General features: G+C 35.2%; 1 protein-coding gene across 1 annotated transcript; it reads left to right on the plus strand.

The window, feature by feature from the left end:
• Positions 1-2,295: 2,295 nt before the first annotated feature.
• LOC140960579 (putative F-box/FBD/LRR-repeat protein At1g78760) lies at positions 2,296-5,452 on the plus strand. Its single transcript, XM_073418884.1, has 4 exons — positions 2,296-2,422; positions 2,720-4,104; positions 4,203-4,373; positions 5,065-5,452. Exons 2-4 carry the CDS (start codon positions 2,734-2,736, stop codon positions 5,227-5,229), a joined length of 1,707 nt encoding a protein of 568 aa, XP_073274985.1. The 5' UTR covers positions 2,296-2,422; positions 2,720-2,733; the 3' UTR covers positions 5,230-5,452.
• Positions 5,453-12,909: the final 7,457 nt, after the last annotated feature.

A 12,909-nucleotide genomic window follows, 5' to 3' on the forward strand; every position in this document is an offset into this window, starting at 1 on the left:
AGAATATACAGTATTCCAAATATGAGTTTCATGATACTCATCATACGAGCATCTCATATTCTTTCTACTATTTGTATATTCAAGGACTTTATCTATGCAACAAGCATGGATATACAGATAAAGATGTGCCAAAAAAATAATTTCAAATATTATTAAAATAAAGATTGTTTATACATAGAGTTTCAATGTGAACCATCGGTCAAAACTTGCCTCGACGGGCACCTACTCTAACAATCTTCAGTTGGGCTGGTGAAATTAGTTGATTCGTCAGTGGAACTGATTTAACTCTTTCAGTTGAACTGGTCAGCTGTGCTCTTCATCAGTTGGTCGGGCTTCTGAAGTTTTTCTGTTGAACTGCCTTTCTGCTGGACAACCAGTTGAACTGCCTGTCTGCTGGACAACCAGTTGAACTGGTCTTTGATACTTTAGTTGGACTAATTCAGTTTGGACAATTAGTTGGCACTTTCAGTTAGCGTCTTGATAGCTTCAGTTTTGGCTCGGTAAATGATCAATTCGAAGCCTGATCAGTTTCAGAATTATGCGCACTTCGATAAATCATTAGCACCTAAATAACAAGTTTTGTTAACATCAAAATCAAGATTGCAAACATGAAATATTCCAACAATAATATTTATTTAATTTTAAATTAATATGTCTGTGTCTGTGCATGTTTAAATATATTAATGTTAATATATATATTTTATATGGAGATATAAAATTATTTGTATATATATTATTAATATATCACGAATTGTCAAAAGTTGATAAATATATTATATAACAATAAAAATATGATAATTTATTATAATGGAATTAAGGAGTTCTGATGGATGAAGAATTCTTGATGGGATCAGGCATCGTACTCTATAAATATACTATTAATAAGCATATAACACAAGAGAGCTTTTGCACTCAAAAGTTAACAAAAATCCTTCCCTCCTTCAACACAAAGTCTTGGCCATATCATATTTTGGAGAAAAAATTTCGATCAATTGACTTCTTCCACGGTTGCGCTCGCGCTACTACATCGACTCCGAATTTTCAAAATTCGGATGATCCACTCTCAACGTACAAATCGTTTGGCTTCTCTAATGCGATCCAAGCAAGGAACATAGTCTATGATCATAGACTGGATTTGACGACCAATAGAAAGAAGATTCATTCACAGAGAAATACAAGAAACGCCATCTCCGTTAATTTCAAATTGGCTTGGAGTCCAACGTTTAAAACACACATGTATACAAAATAAAACAATCTATGTATGTTAAATAAACCTACGACACCCAATGTCAGTTTTGAACGCCGAAAAAAAAATTTAAAATTTAATCTCCACATTGGATGCGAGAAAACGATACATCAATATGCTCAACACTGGAGCGTGCCAAAAGTGAAATCTAACTTCTGAATCAAGCATAATTGGTCCCGATTCAACGATTCTTTCTAGTTTCCTCGGATTTAGATACTGCAAAATTGAAATTATAAACAATGAACTCGAAGAAGTAAAATTTACAAACGACAAGAAACTAGTTTTGTCACCTCGAACGAAATTATCATTTTCAACACCATTTTAACATTTTTACAATTGGAAGTGAAAATAAAAGTCAAAAGGGTCGAAATCAAAAAATAGAAAACAGCCAGGTAAATCGAAGAACAACCAATCAAACTATTAACCGTCTTGCTCAGGCCCATTTCCCCTTCTTCCCCACTTGTTTTTTTGGTTTTATTATGCAATTTAAACTTGGCCGAAAATTCGGTGAAAAATTATTAAATAATTTTTTTAGAATTTTGTTTTTGTGTTTTTTGTATATAATTTTTATTTTAAAAAAAAAAATCGTGCTTTGGTAATTTCCAAGATTCTACATAAATCTATCTATAATATCTATACTTAGTATATATGAAAGTTGAGGTATTAGAATAACTAATTTTAATGTTATGGAATGTTTTTTGACAAAAAAAAAATAAAAAATACCATTCTTATGAAGTTGCAAAAATATTCCATTTTATTTAATAAATAAACACAAAACTCAGTTTACAAAATTTTATCTCATTTATAACCAATATATTAAATAAAATATTTATTTATATTTATCTATCTATACTTTTGAACTTTTGTTATATCTATCACTGTTTTATGAAGAAAACAATCCCTAGAGTGACGGAATTAGAAATTTTCTTTCCTATAATATCTTTTTTTCCCCAAAAAACAAAATAATATATTATTATTTTTATAATAAAAATGGAAATACAAAATTAACTAATATATTAATTTTCAAAATTGAATCGGTTCATTCAATTGTCGGATAGGATCCGACCCAATTGACAACAAACTCGCTTCTAAAAGCCGTTCACCGCACAGACTTGCTTCTCAAGAACCCTAATTTTTCATGAGTTCAAATTCTCTCCCCCGAATTGTCTTCGAAAGGTACGCCGGTTTGTTTGTTTGTTTGTTTTTTTTTTTTTTTACATATTGGCGTTGTGATTTCATCGTATATTTAATTCTTAATCAAAATCTCATTTTTTAAATCATATACGCGAATTGCATCGTTTCCTCGATTAGATTTTCGTTTTTTTATTTCATGTATGGGGATATTGCAATGTTCTTTAGTTTTGTGAGAAGAATGCTTTCGCATGTTAGTTATGGGTTATTGGAAAGCGTTTTACTTCGTAATAATTTTGTGTTCTTATTGACTTATTGCTTGGATTGATTTGTGGTGAATAGGGTTTGATTGAACAATGTTTTGGAAGAAAATTGCTTTGCAAAAGCTTCTCAAGAGTGATCATTCTACTAAGAAACCAAGAATTATTGGTCCAAATTTGAAGTTAAAGAAGTGGGTAGGGAAGCGAAAATTAGATTGCAGGAGTGTTGAATCAAACAACGACAGAACTAGGAAGAAACAGAGGATGATTGAAAATAATGGGCCTGATGATATACCTCCTGAAGTTGATCGTATTTCAGAATTACCCGAACCCATTGTTCATCACATTTTTGCGCACCTGCGTTGCCCGAAAGATGTGGTGCGCACATGCATTTGGTCAAAGAAATGGAAAGGCATGTTCAATTCATACTTGACATTTGATTTTGATGAGAGGTGCTTCGGTGCACGAGGTGGGAAAAGGAATCATAGTAGGCTCAGATCCCGTGAAGTGCAGAAAAGGAAGTTCAACAGTTATGTTGACAAATCGATTGTGTCAAGACTTGCACCTGCTCCTTGCATAGATAAGTTCAGACTGTATATTAGTAATCTTAATTATCCGCTGGAATTTAGTATGAAAAAATGGATAAATCTTGCTGTGCAGAAAAATGTGAAGGTGCTTGAGATTCATGTAAATTCAAAGGAGCGACCGTATAATTTGCCTTGTGATGTGCTGGCATCCAAGGCAATAACTTCCTTGAAGTTGTCAGGGTCAGTTATACCCAGTTTAAGTTCGCTAGAGCTATGTAATTTGAGAGAACTGTCGTTGAAAGGGACTACTGTTATTGAACTTTTGATCAAGAAAGTTGGACAAAGCTGCCCATTGCTCGAGGATTTGAGGCTGGTTGGCTGCACTGGATTGTTCTCTTTGAATATTCCTTCACTGACCAAGCTCAGGAGGGTGGAGGTGCATGAGTGTGCTAGCCTCACTCGTATTGAAATCATGGCGCCAAATCTTGAAACCTTTTGGTATCATGCGAGGAAGCATCAGTATTGTGGTATCGTCTTTAAAGGGTGTGGGACTCTCAAGAATTTGACATTGAGGGACTGCAGAATGACAGATACTGTGTTTCAGAATTATATCTCCAAGTGTCCATTGATCGAGAATTTGGTGCTCCAAGAATGTAGCAGAGTTAAAAGACTCACAATTTTGAGTGCAAAATTGAAGAGTTTAGCCTTATTGATGTGCACGAAAATTCAGGAAGTTAACATCGATGCCCCAAATCTTTATGCCTTCCAGTTTAGCAGCCATCGAATGCCTTTTTCTTCCATGAACGTTTCAGGTCTCTGTGAAGTAAAGTTTTCTTTTGGTCATACCGTGAGAATGCCGCAGATTATCGATGAGTGTAAAAAGATTTTTGGTAACATGGATCGATCCAAAGGTTTCAAATTAGTAGTACATACCAAGCAGGTGCCATATGTTCTTGATTCATATTCAATGCCACAGTTCTCTTGTAACATCTGGCTATCGTATTAATTTGCATCTTTCCTTTCTATTCCTTTTTCTAGACTATGAAGATTTATGAAGATCTGAAAGAAGTTGATCTAGTTCAAGATAGCTTTAGCAAGCTGGATTTGACTCTATCATCATTAACTGTGGTGAATCTTGTTGATAAGTGGTTAAGTGAATCACATGGAAGGATTCTTACTCTAATATCTCCTGGCAGCGAATTGGTGAAGGTAAGATTCTGCCTGTATATTTAAGTTTGCCATGCAAAGTTTTGAAGCTAACTAAGGGAAACATATAGTTAGTTTTCTGTTTTTCTTAACTTATATTTAACACCTTATTGAATGTTTATTGCTGAAGCTTAATTCTTGCAACATGTTATACACAACTGCTCAACTGCTCAATGAAATTGATGTGTGTATAGGACTTCAATATCGTACAAGCATTATGTCATGGATTCAGGAATTCAGTAGATGGAGCGACTCTATATATTGGCAAAAGAAAATTTTAATAATTTTATTAAAGCTGCATAGTAAATTGAATTTTTTTTTTTCCATTTGAGACAAATGCCCTATCCACTACTCTCTTCGGATTATTACTGATATACAACGGTCCCTACAGTGCACTTGAACATCCAAAAAAATTGACTATCTTGTGCTTAACAGATTTCCTTTATACTTCTGTTTTTTGTAGATTTAGATTGTTTAGCATTCCTAAAGGGGTGGACACAAGGTGAATAGGCCAATAGGCTATTTCGAATGAAAACGGAAATTAAATTTTTTAACTTTTGATCCAACAAATAAAATACTACCCTCAAAATCTAAAAGTATTTTCACATGTGCCTCTTGAACTTTCGAGCTTTGGATTCACTGCGTATTCTCCTTTTCTTTTCCTCGTATTAAATTTAATTCAAATTGAATGCAGTTAATTCGCATGATGATCGTGAATCGAGAAGATGATTCAAACTGCTGCAGTTTCTATTCGAAAAAATGTTGGCGACACTACCTAGCCGATGTTCAAATGATGGTTTCGAAGTTTGCAAGAAACACATTTTATGTCTTCAAATGGAAAGGACCTAGACTCATGTGAATCGCATGAAAGCTGATATATATATATATATTTTTAATTCTCGAGTTCTTGTCAATTAGGTAACTAATCAAGTCAAGTAGTATGTTGCTTCTTTCGATATCCGGTAGTTACAGCTATTAACGCCTAATGATGAATATGACTTTTTGGGATGATACAGATATACCATTATGGTTATCTAAGTATTGTCAAATATTTCTATCATTAAGCTTGATATTAGAGCGTATCTATGTAATTTTACCGTACCATTTGATTACGAATTTTATGCAGAATTCGTATAAATTCACGTAGGTGCCATATTTGTTCCACATTATCAACTTCTTATTAAAATAAAATGTCAGTTGTTATATCGCCAAGGTATAAATGTAACAAATTGCTATACAAATCAATTCGTTTTAGGATTTATTCGATGTTGCAGTGGGAGTAATTCGAACTAATCTTCATTTTAGAAACTAAACAAAAATATCGGTGTGATGACGGTTGACCGTTGAAACCTCCACGATAGACTTATCTGTCTTGGACAGAAGCAAAAGATGTATTCGTACAAAATGGATGGATGTAGGTAATGGCTTGATAGACTTTCCCTTTGGAATTCTTTGTGGTGGAATAGATGCTTACCCAATCCTGTAAGAACCAACTCTCAAATCATATTGGCACTTTCGCCGGTAAGAGTATGGAGATGTCCATTAATACAGATGACGGATCATATGATGATGCACTGAATAACCCTCCCTCGGACTGTCCAAATGATTCTCACTTATCGAGTGAAATATTCCGCGGTTATGGTTGTACACCATTAGTTCTTTGACCCGAGACCATGTAGAGACTATACGTATTAGCATGCACTTAGATCCGTTTACCGATTCCATTGAGGGTCATCAGGTGGCGAGGTTGGGTGTAGCTTCAAAATACATAGGAGTAAATGCATTGTAGTCGGGGATTCACCATTTGCCTACGGGTGAAGATATCATATGTGATATGATGATATAATAAGTGCAAGGAGTCTCTGGCCAGAGCAAAAAATGTTCTTTAGAGAAAGGTGTTTTCCTAGTTGCACATACCATGTCACTATTAGTACTCAAAGATAAATCACATCTTTATCGAATTAATATGCAACTTTTGATATACCAATTGTTGTAGATTCAATCGGGATATATGTGTTGAATGGACCGTACTACACGCTAACCATAATTTAAAGTTTTTGCAAGCACTATCAATGATACCTAGGGGATCGTGAGGCGATGCTACTAGACGCTCTTATCATTATCCGATGGGTGCAGTCAGAAATAAGTTCTGACATTCTTAATTAATGAGTTGATGAAAAGAATGGGGCGAATTAGGATAACCTCGAATAAGAATAAATAAATGTTATTTTGAATCACATGGAGATGTAAACCCACAGTTAGCTGTACTCCTAAACCATTGAGAGTCAGACCAGTATCGGACTTTGTGTTCCCGTTGAGAAAGTCAAAATTCAAGGAGTTGAATTTGGAGACTATAATTTGATGGAGATCAAACAAGAAGCTTATAAATGAGTTTACGAGCTGATTAAATTGGATGGAAGAAATGGAAGTTAAGATAATTGCTAATTAGGGAAGGAGAGTGGAACTACCTGTTTTAGTGAAGGAGTTTATTAAACTAGCCACTGCCTAATATGGTAAATGAAAATTTTGATTTTCAAAATTTTCGTTTTTCATTATATGAACAAGACTTGTATCCTTGATATATGGGCACTCTCAGATCGTCGATCGATGTTATAATGAATTCGGAATCATTTATTTAGTAAATTAAAAATTTACTAATTAAAAGATTGTACTAGTAGTGATGACTACTAACATGTATAAATTACAATACATGTTCTAGAGAAGTCTAGAATTAATTTAATCAATCAATTAATTATATAAATTAAATAATGATTATCTAATTTAATTAATATATATACATTTTATATGGTGACATAAAATATGTGTATATATGATATTAATATATCATATATTGCCAAAAGTTGATAAATACATTATATATTAATAATATGAAAATTTATTATAATGAAATATAGATTCCTAGTACCACAAAAACTACCACAAGGACTCCTAGTCCTTGTGGGAGAGCGACTCCTGATCGGATCAGTAGTCTCTCTCTACAAATATAACGAAGTGGTCATAACAAAACACACATGAAACTCTTGCACACAAAATTGACAAGAAATTCCTTCCTTCCTCTCCTTGAAGCTCTCGGCCATCAAGAAATTTGACATAAAATTTCGTCCCACTTGGTTTCTTCCAATGCCGCGTTGTCGTTGATGTACCGTATCCAGATTTTGGAAATTCAGAGGTCATATTCTCAGCGCACAAATCGCTTGCGATTTCTAGTGCAACAAGCGAGGAACACAATCTTCGATTGTGGGCCTGATTAGACGATCAAAGCCGGGGAATCATTCGTAGGGATATACAAGAAGGGCTATGTCCAATTAAAAAACAAAAAAAAGTTGGAGTCCAGCGTTTTATACGTGCATGTATAAATTCATACACCTTATGAATGTATTTTAAACACGCGACACCCAAGAATTGTTTCGAATGTCAAAACATAAAAATTTTAAACTTCTACTTCGCCTTGGGTGCGAGAAAAACGATGCCCCAACAGTGGTATCAGAGCCATGTTATTCTCATCGTATGTTTTAATTTGAATTATGTTGAAGAAATTATTTCTAACCGCGTTTGAAATTCCAAGAAACACGTAGCCCCTCAAATTGATTTTTGAAAACACAAAAAAAAATTAATTAATTTGTGGATGCCAGCGCGGGCAGCGCTTCCCCGGACAGGTGCGCATCCTGTTCGCCCATAATTTTTAAAATAATTTTTTTAAAAAAATTGATTGCGGGCAGGGCTGTCCCATGGTTTTTAAAATAAAATTTTTTAAAAAAATTGAGGGCGGCCCTGCCTGCCCGTGGGGGCTGCCCGAATGGTTCAGGTAGCGCACATTACACTGCCCGAACTGTTTGGGTAGCGAAGGGGAAGTTCGGGCAGGTTGCCCGAGACCATCTCGGGCAGCCTGCCCGACAAGAAATCTTTCGAGACGTCCCCGGTGTAAGGTCCAAATTAAGAAAACGTAATCCAATTGCATGCGAATCTAGGAAACATGAAAAATGAGTAATTAACTGATTTTAATTGCTAAATGATTATGTGACATGCATGCTTATATGTTAAATATGATTTTATTATCATCATGCATAAAATTGTATTTTTAAGGAATATTCAAGTTGCGATTGAGGAACGGAGACCGAGGGCTGAAAAACGTAAATTGGTTTATTAAATAATTATTTTTAATTGTTTAAAATATGATTGATGGTTTTTCTTATTTTTGAAAATAAAGGGTTTTGAGGTGATTTTATACGCCGGGACCTAAAATTTATCGGTGTTGGTTTTTCAACAAAAATACAAATGTGTTGGCAGCCCGGATAATAAATTCACAAATTTATTTAAACAAAACTATGGTAATATTTTAAATAAACTTTAATCAAGTACTAATGGGCCTAATTACATTCTTAATGGACCTAAGCTTGTTTAAGGGATTAATTAAGTATTTAAATTAAGTTAAACCCTCCCCAAACCATCACACCTACACGCCTTAATCTTTTACACAAATCAAACTCTCCATTACAATTTTTACACGGCACAACACCTCACAATTGAATAGTAAAAGTTTCGAAATTTCAAAGGGAAGAGCATCAAGTTTGCTAGAGTTTTTCAAGCCGTCATTCCTCGTCGTCGTTTTTCGATTTGTCAACGTAAAATCGTGTGTTTAAAATGCAAAGGCATGCCATACATCTTTTTTTCTCATCTATCATATCGTAGTATCGTTTTAAATATCGTGTGTATGAAAAGCATAAAGTTTCTATGATTATTTTCAGAATATTGCATGCACACATGGGGAAACTTGAGTTTTTGATGCAAATTCTTGATTTTATTATGTAAAAGGGGCTGCCATGATCATAGGTCTTGCACGGGTGATTTTTATACATGATTTAAGGTCCTAACACACACACTCTAATCACCAAAGTCGAAGGAAAACAAGCAAAACAAGCTGGAATCAATTTCGGTTGTCATAGGGTCTCATAGGGATCGGTTCCTCGTAGTGAGGGCTTTGGGCTGGATTCGGTTGGACCAAGGCCTGGCTAGGGACTTGGTTGAGTCAAGGGAAGAGTCCTAGCCATGCTAGGACTCGGGCTAGAGGGCTGGGAGGAGTCCTTGTAAACAAGGACTCTTACCCGAAAGCATGCACTGAATTGCGCAGGGTTCACGCAGCTTGCAGGGGTGGAAGAGCTCGGTCCAGGGCTCAGGGGCTGGGCTAGGGCGAGTCTTTAGAGTCTTAGAAAGGTGTGAGAGTAAGTGGTTCAAGGCCTGGGCGCGCTGGTAGAAGCCTGGACGCGCAAACTTAGAATCCATGCAGAATAGGATTCTCGGCCAGCATAGGTAGGGGAGTAAGGGGCTTCGTTTTTGGGTTTTGGGGTGGTTTCTAAGTGATCAAAGGGTTTAGTAGGGTACTCTAGGATGTTGGTCAGGTTTTGGATTCACATGGTATGGGGGTGACTCGAGAAAGTTGAAAGATGGTTCGAGGCCGAAGTTTATACGTCATAATAGGGTTTCTAGACTAAAATAAATTGAAAAACGGCTCACGGGGGTCGAGTTGTGGTTCATAAGGGCTAAAATAATATAAAAGACTAAATTTTGAATTTAGAAATTTTATATTAAAGTTTGGGATTTTTCGGGATTAAAACACCGTCAAAACAATTAATTAAAGATAAATGAAAAAGTCTCATCTTTAAGCCAAATAAAATTATGGGAATTTTAATATAAGCTTAAATAATTATTTGGGACATGTTAGAGTCAAAGAAATCAAGAAAAAGTCAAAAACAAAAAATGTCACGTCCAAGGGTCTTTTTACACAAAAAATTAGTAAACGTCATGGCAGTGCTCTAAATGCTATTTTTATGCTATTATGATTATTTTTAAAAGTTTATGAAATGTTCATGATTAGATTATGATTTTTAAATATCAATGGGATTTTTAGGATTTAAGGAAGACATTTAAAAGACATGTTGAATGATTGGTTTCAAAAACAAAATTATATTTGTGCATGATTTTTTTTAAAGTAATGAAAATGTAAACTTTGAAGGAAGTGAAGTAATTGTGACTAATTCGATAATGTTGGAGATATGGTGAGGGTGATGGTCCCAGTGGGAGGCCAACGATCGTATTTTCATTATTACGAATATGAGGATATGAGGTAACGGTATGTGGTAACGGTAAGAATGAGAATATCGTGAGGGGAAAAGGTGAAAGGGGATCGATTAAGGTGCCCGAAAGTGCAACGGAAGTTTAAAAAAATTGTTTTTCAAGGCAAAAATCGAGCACCTCATATACTAGTGTGTAGCAAATACAAAAACACCAAGATATGTCATATATAGGGTGTTTTAGAAATATACCTATCAATCTTAAAGATTGATGTTTGGCTCCAACTAAGGTGTAAACACCTTTGCTCTTGAATGACAAGACAATCTACAAGCTCTCCATGCTTCAAAATTAGGCCCACCACTAGCAAGCTAGAACCCCTCTTATTTTGCACTAGAAAAATAAGAGGATTTTTCAAGGAGAAATATTTTCTTTCCTCAACTATTAAAGAAGAAAATTGAGAGAAAAATGAAGGATGATAGATTTCAAAATTTCGGCCATCTCATTGTGTAATAGGAGGAGGATGAGTTGTCTTGGTTGTGGGAAAAGTTAAAACCACTTTTTAGCATGCCAAGCCTTCGAGATTGAAAAAGTAATCTCCAACCCTTCACCTCCCATGCATGCAATTTTATTTGGTTTTTAACAATTAAAAACCCATAGACTTAATTTAATTATCTCAAACGAATTTGAGACTAATTAAACATTACTTGAATTTACTCAAGCCACTAGTTGAATAATTATCTTACTATTGGGCTCTACAAGACCCAATATGATTTAATTAATTCAACACTTGAATTAATTTAATTTAGTCCATAATAATGTTTATGTAAATCACAATTTTCAAATACATTATTTATTTGACCAACTTTTAATTTAGGAACATTTCCACAAATTAAAAGTTACATTTCCCTCATAGAAGTCATACTGCTATTTTTCCTTACGCTTATAAACTTCTTTATAAGCCGTTCAACACATTGAACTATTTTACTTCTCAACGGGATCTAGAAAGCATGTACTTGTGTGGCCCTCAATGGTTCATTGATACAACTAGACGTGGGTTCACATCTCCATGTGATTCGGACTAAACATGTCCTTATACGAGCATACCCCAATTGCTCCATTCTTACTTATCAACTCCTTGATAATAAGAACGTCAGAACTCAAGTCTGATCGTACCCAACCAATCATGTTAAACGCCTAGCAGCATCGCTTACATGATTCCCTAGGTATCAAATGATAGTGCCTGCAAGAACCATTCAATTATGGTTAGCGTACAGTACGGTCCCTTCATCTCATATATCCCGACTGATTCGACAACCATTGGTATATCGAGAGTTGTCAATGAATCGATACTATGTGTCATGTCGTAGTTGCATCGATGATGTAATTTAAGAAACCTCTTTCTTAATTACCACCATATTCTGATCAGAGATTTCAAACTACATACACATGAGATCACATAGGATATCCATACCCGAAGGTAAGCGGTGAATCCCCGACTACAATGCATTAACTCCTATATGTTTCGACAGAACACCCAACCTTGCCATCTGATGGCCCCTTAAGAGTCGGTAAACAAGTCAAAGTGCAATGCTAGCATATAGAGTCATAATGTTGTCCCGGGTCATAAGGACTAATGGTGTACAACCATAAACTAGGACGTTTCCGCTCGATAAGTGAGAACCACTTGGAAAGTCCTATATGGAGGGTTGTTTAATGCACTCTACCAGGAGCACCTATCTGAATTGACAAGGCCCGTATTTCGTATTTATAATTTTGCGGAATTATTAAAAATTTTCTAAATAAATAAATAACTTGCTCAATTTATAAAATAAACATGTAAATAATTTTAACTTTAAAATAACAGCGGAAGTCAACATAATATCTCAAACAACAATTTAAACATAATCCAACATGTAAAATCGAGTTTGAATAATAAAAGGTGCATAAATTAAATCATGAGGTCCTCGGGTTTACTACTGCTGCCACAAGATCGCTCACTGGTCTACGCCCTCCGTCTCGACTTCATCAGTACCTACAACAATCAAGTCTAGTGAGTCTAAAGACTCAACATGTATATATCGTGAATAACAAGTAAATATATCATAAAATCGCATGCAACGTAAAAATATAGTATCGTAAAGCGCATGATGAAAATCGTATCATGAATAATTATAACTACGTGCATATCTGAAAATCATACGTAAAAGCTTTGCTCAATAGAGCTCTGTCATGTCATATCATAATTTTCTGGTAGAGATAATGTTTCTAAGCAAGTGGCCCATAACATAACGTAAGCGCCTGATCAGACTAAACCACAGTATACTGGGCGGTAGAGATCAATCACAGCCCTTGGACTGGATGTCCGTACCCATACATAATCATAAACCGGTCGTAAGTCACCGGGTGGAGAGGTCCTCGGTTGCGCCTACCGACTTCCAAACCCATAAGC

This window comes from Primulina huaijiensis, chromosome 15, assembly GCF_012295235.1.
Source record: "Primulina huaijiensis isolate GDHJ02 chromosome 15, ASM1229523v2, whole genome shotgun sequence".
NCBI classification, from domain to species: domain Eukaryota; kingdom Viridiplantae; phylum Streptophyta; class Magnoliopsida; order Lamiales; family Gesneriaceae; genus Primulina; species Primulina huaijiensis.

What these genes read in the sequence shown, in the direction of transcription:
- LOC140960579 (XM_073418884.1), top strand. Translation starts at nt 2,734, where the DNA reads ATGTTTTGGAAGAAAATTGCTTTGCAAAAGCTTCTCAAGAGTGATCAT. An exon ending in TAGTAGTACATACCAAGCAG is followed by an intron (nt 4,105 to 4,202) that starts GTGCCATATGTT and finishes TCCTTTTTCTAG; the next exon opens with ACTATGAAGATTTATGAAGA. An exon ending in CTGGCAGCGAATTGGTGAAG is followed by an intron (nt 4,374 to 5,064) that starts GTAAGATTCTGC and finishes AATTGAATGCAG; the next exon opens with TTAATTCGCATGATGATCGT.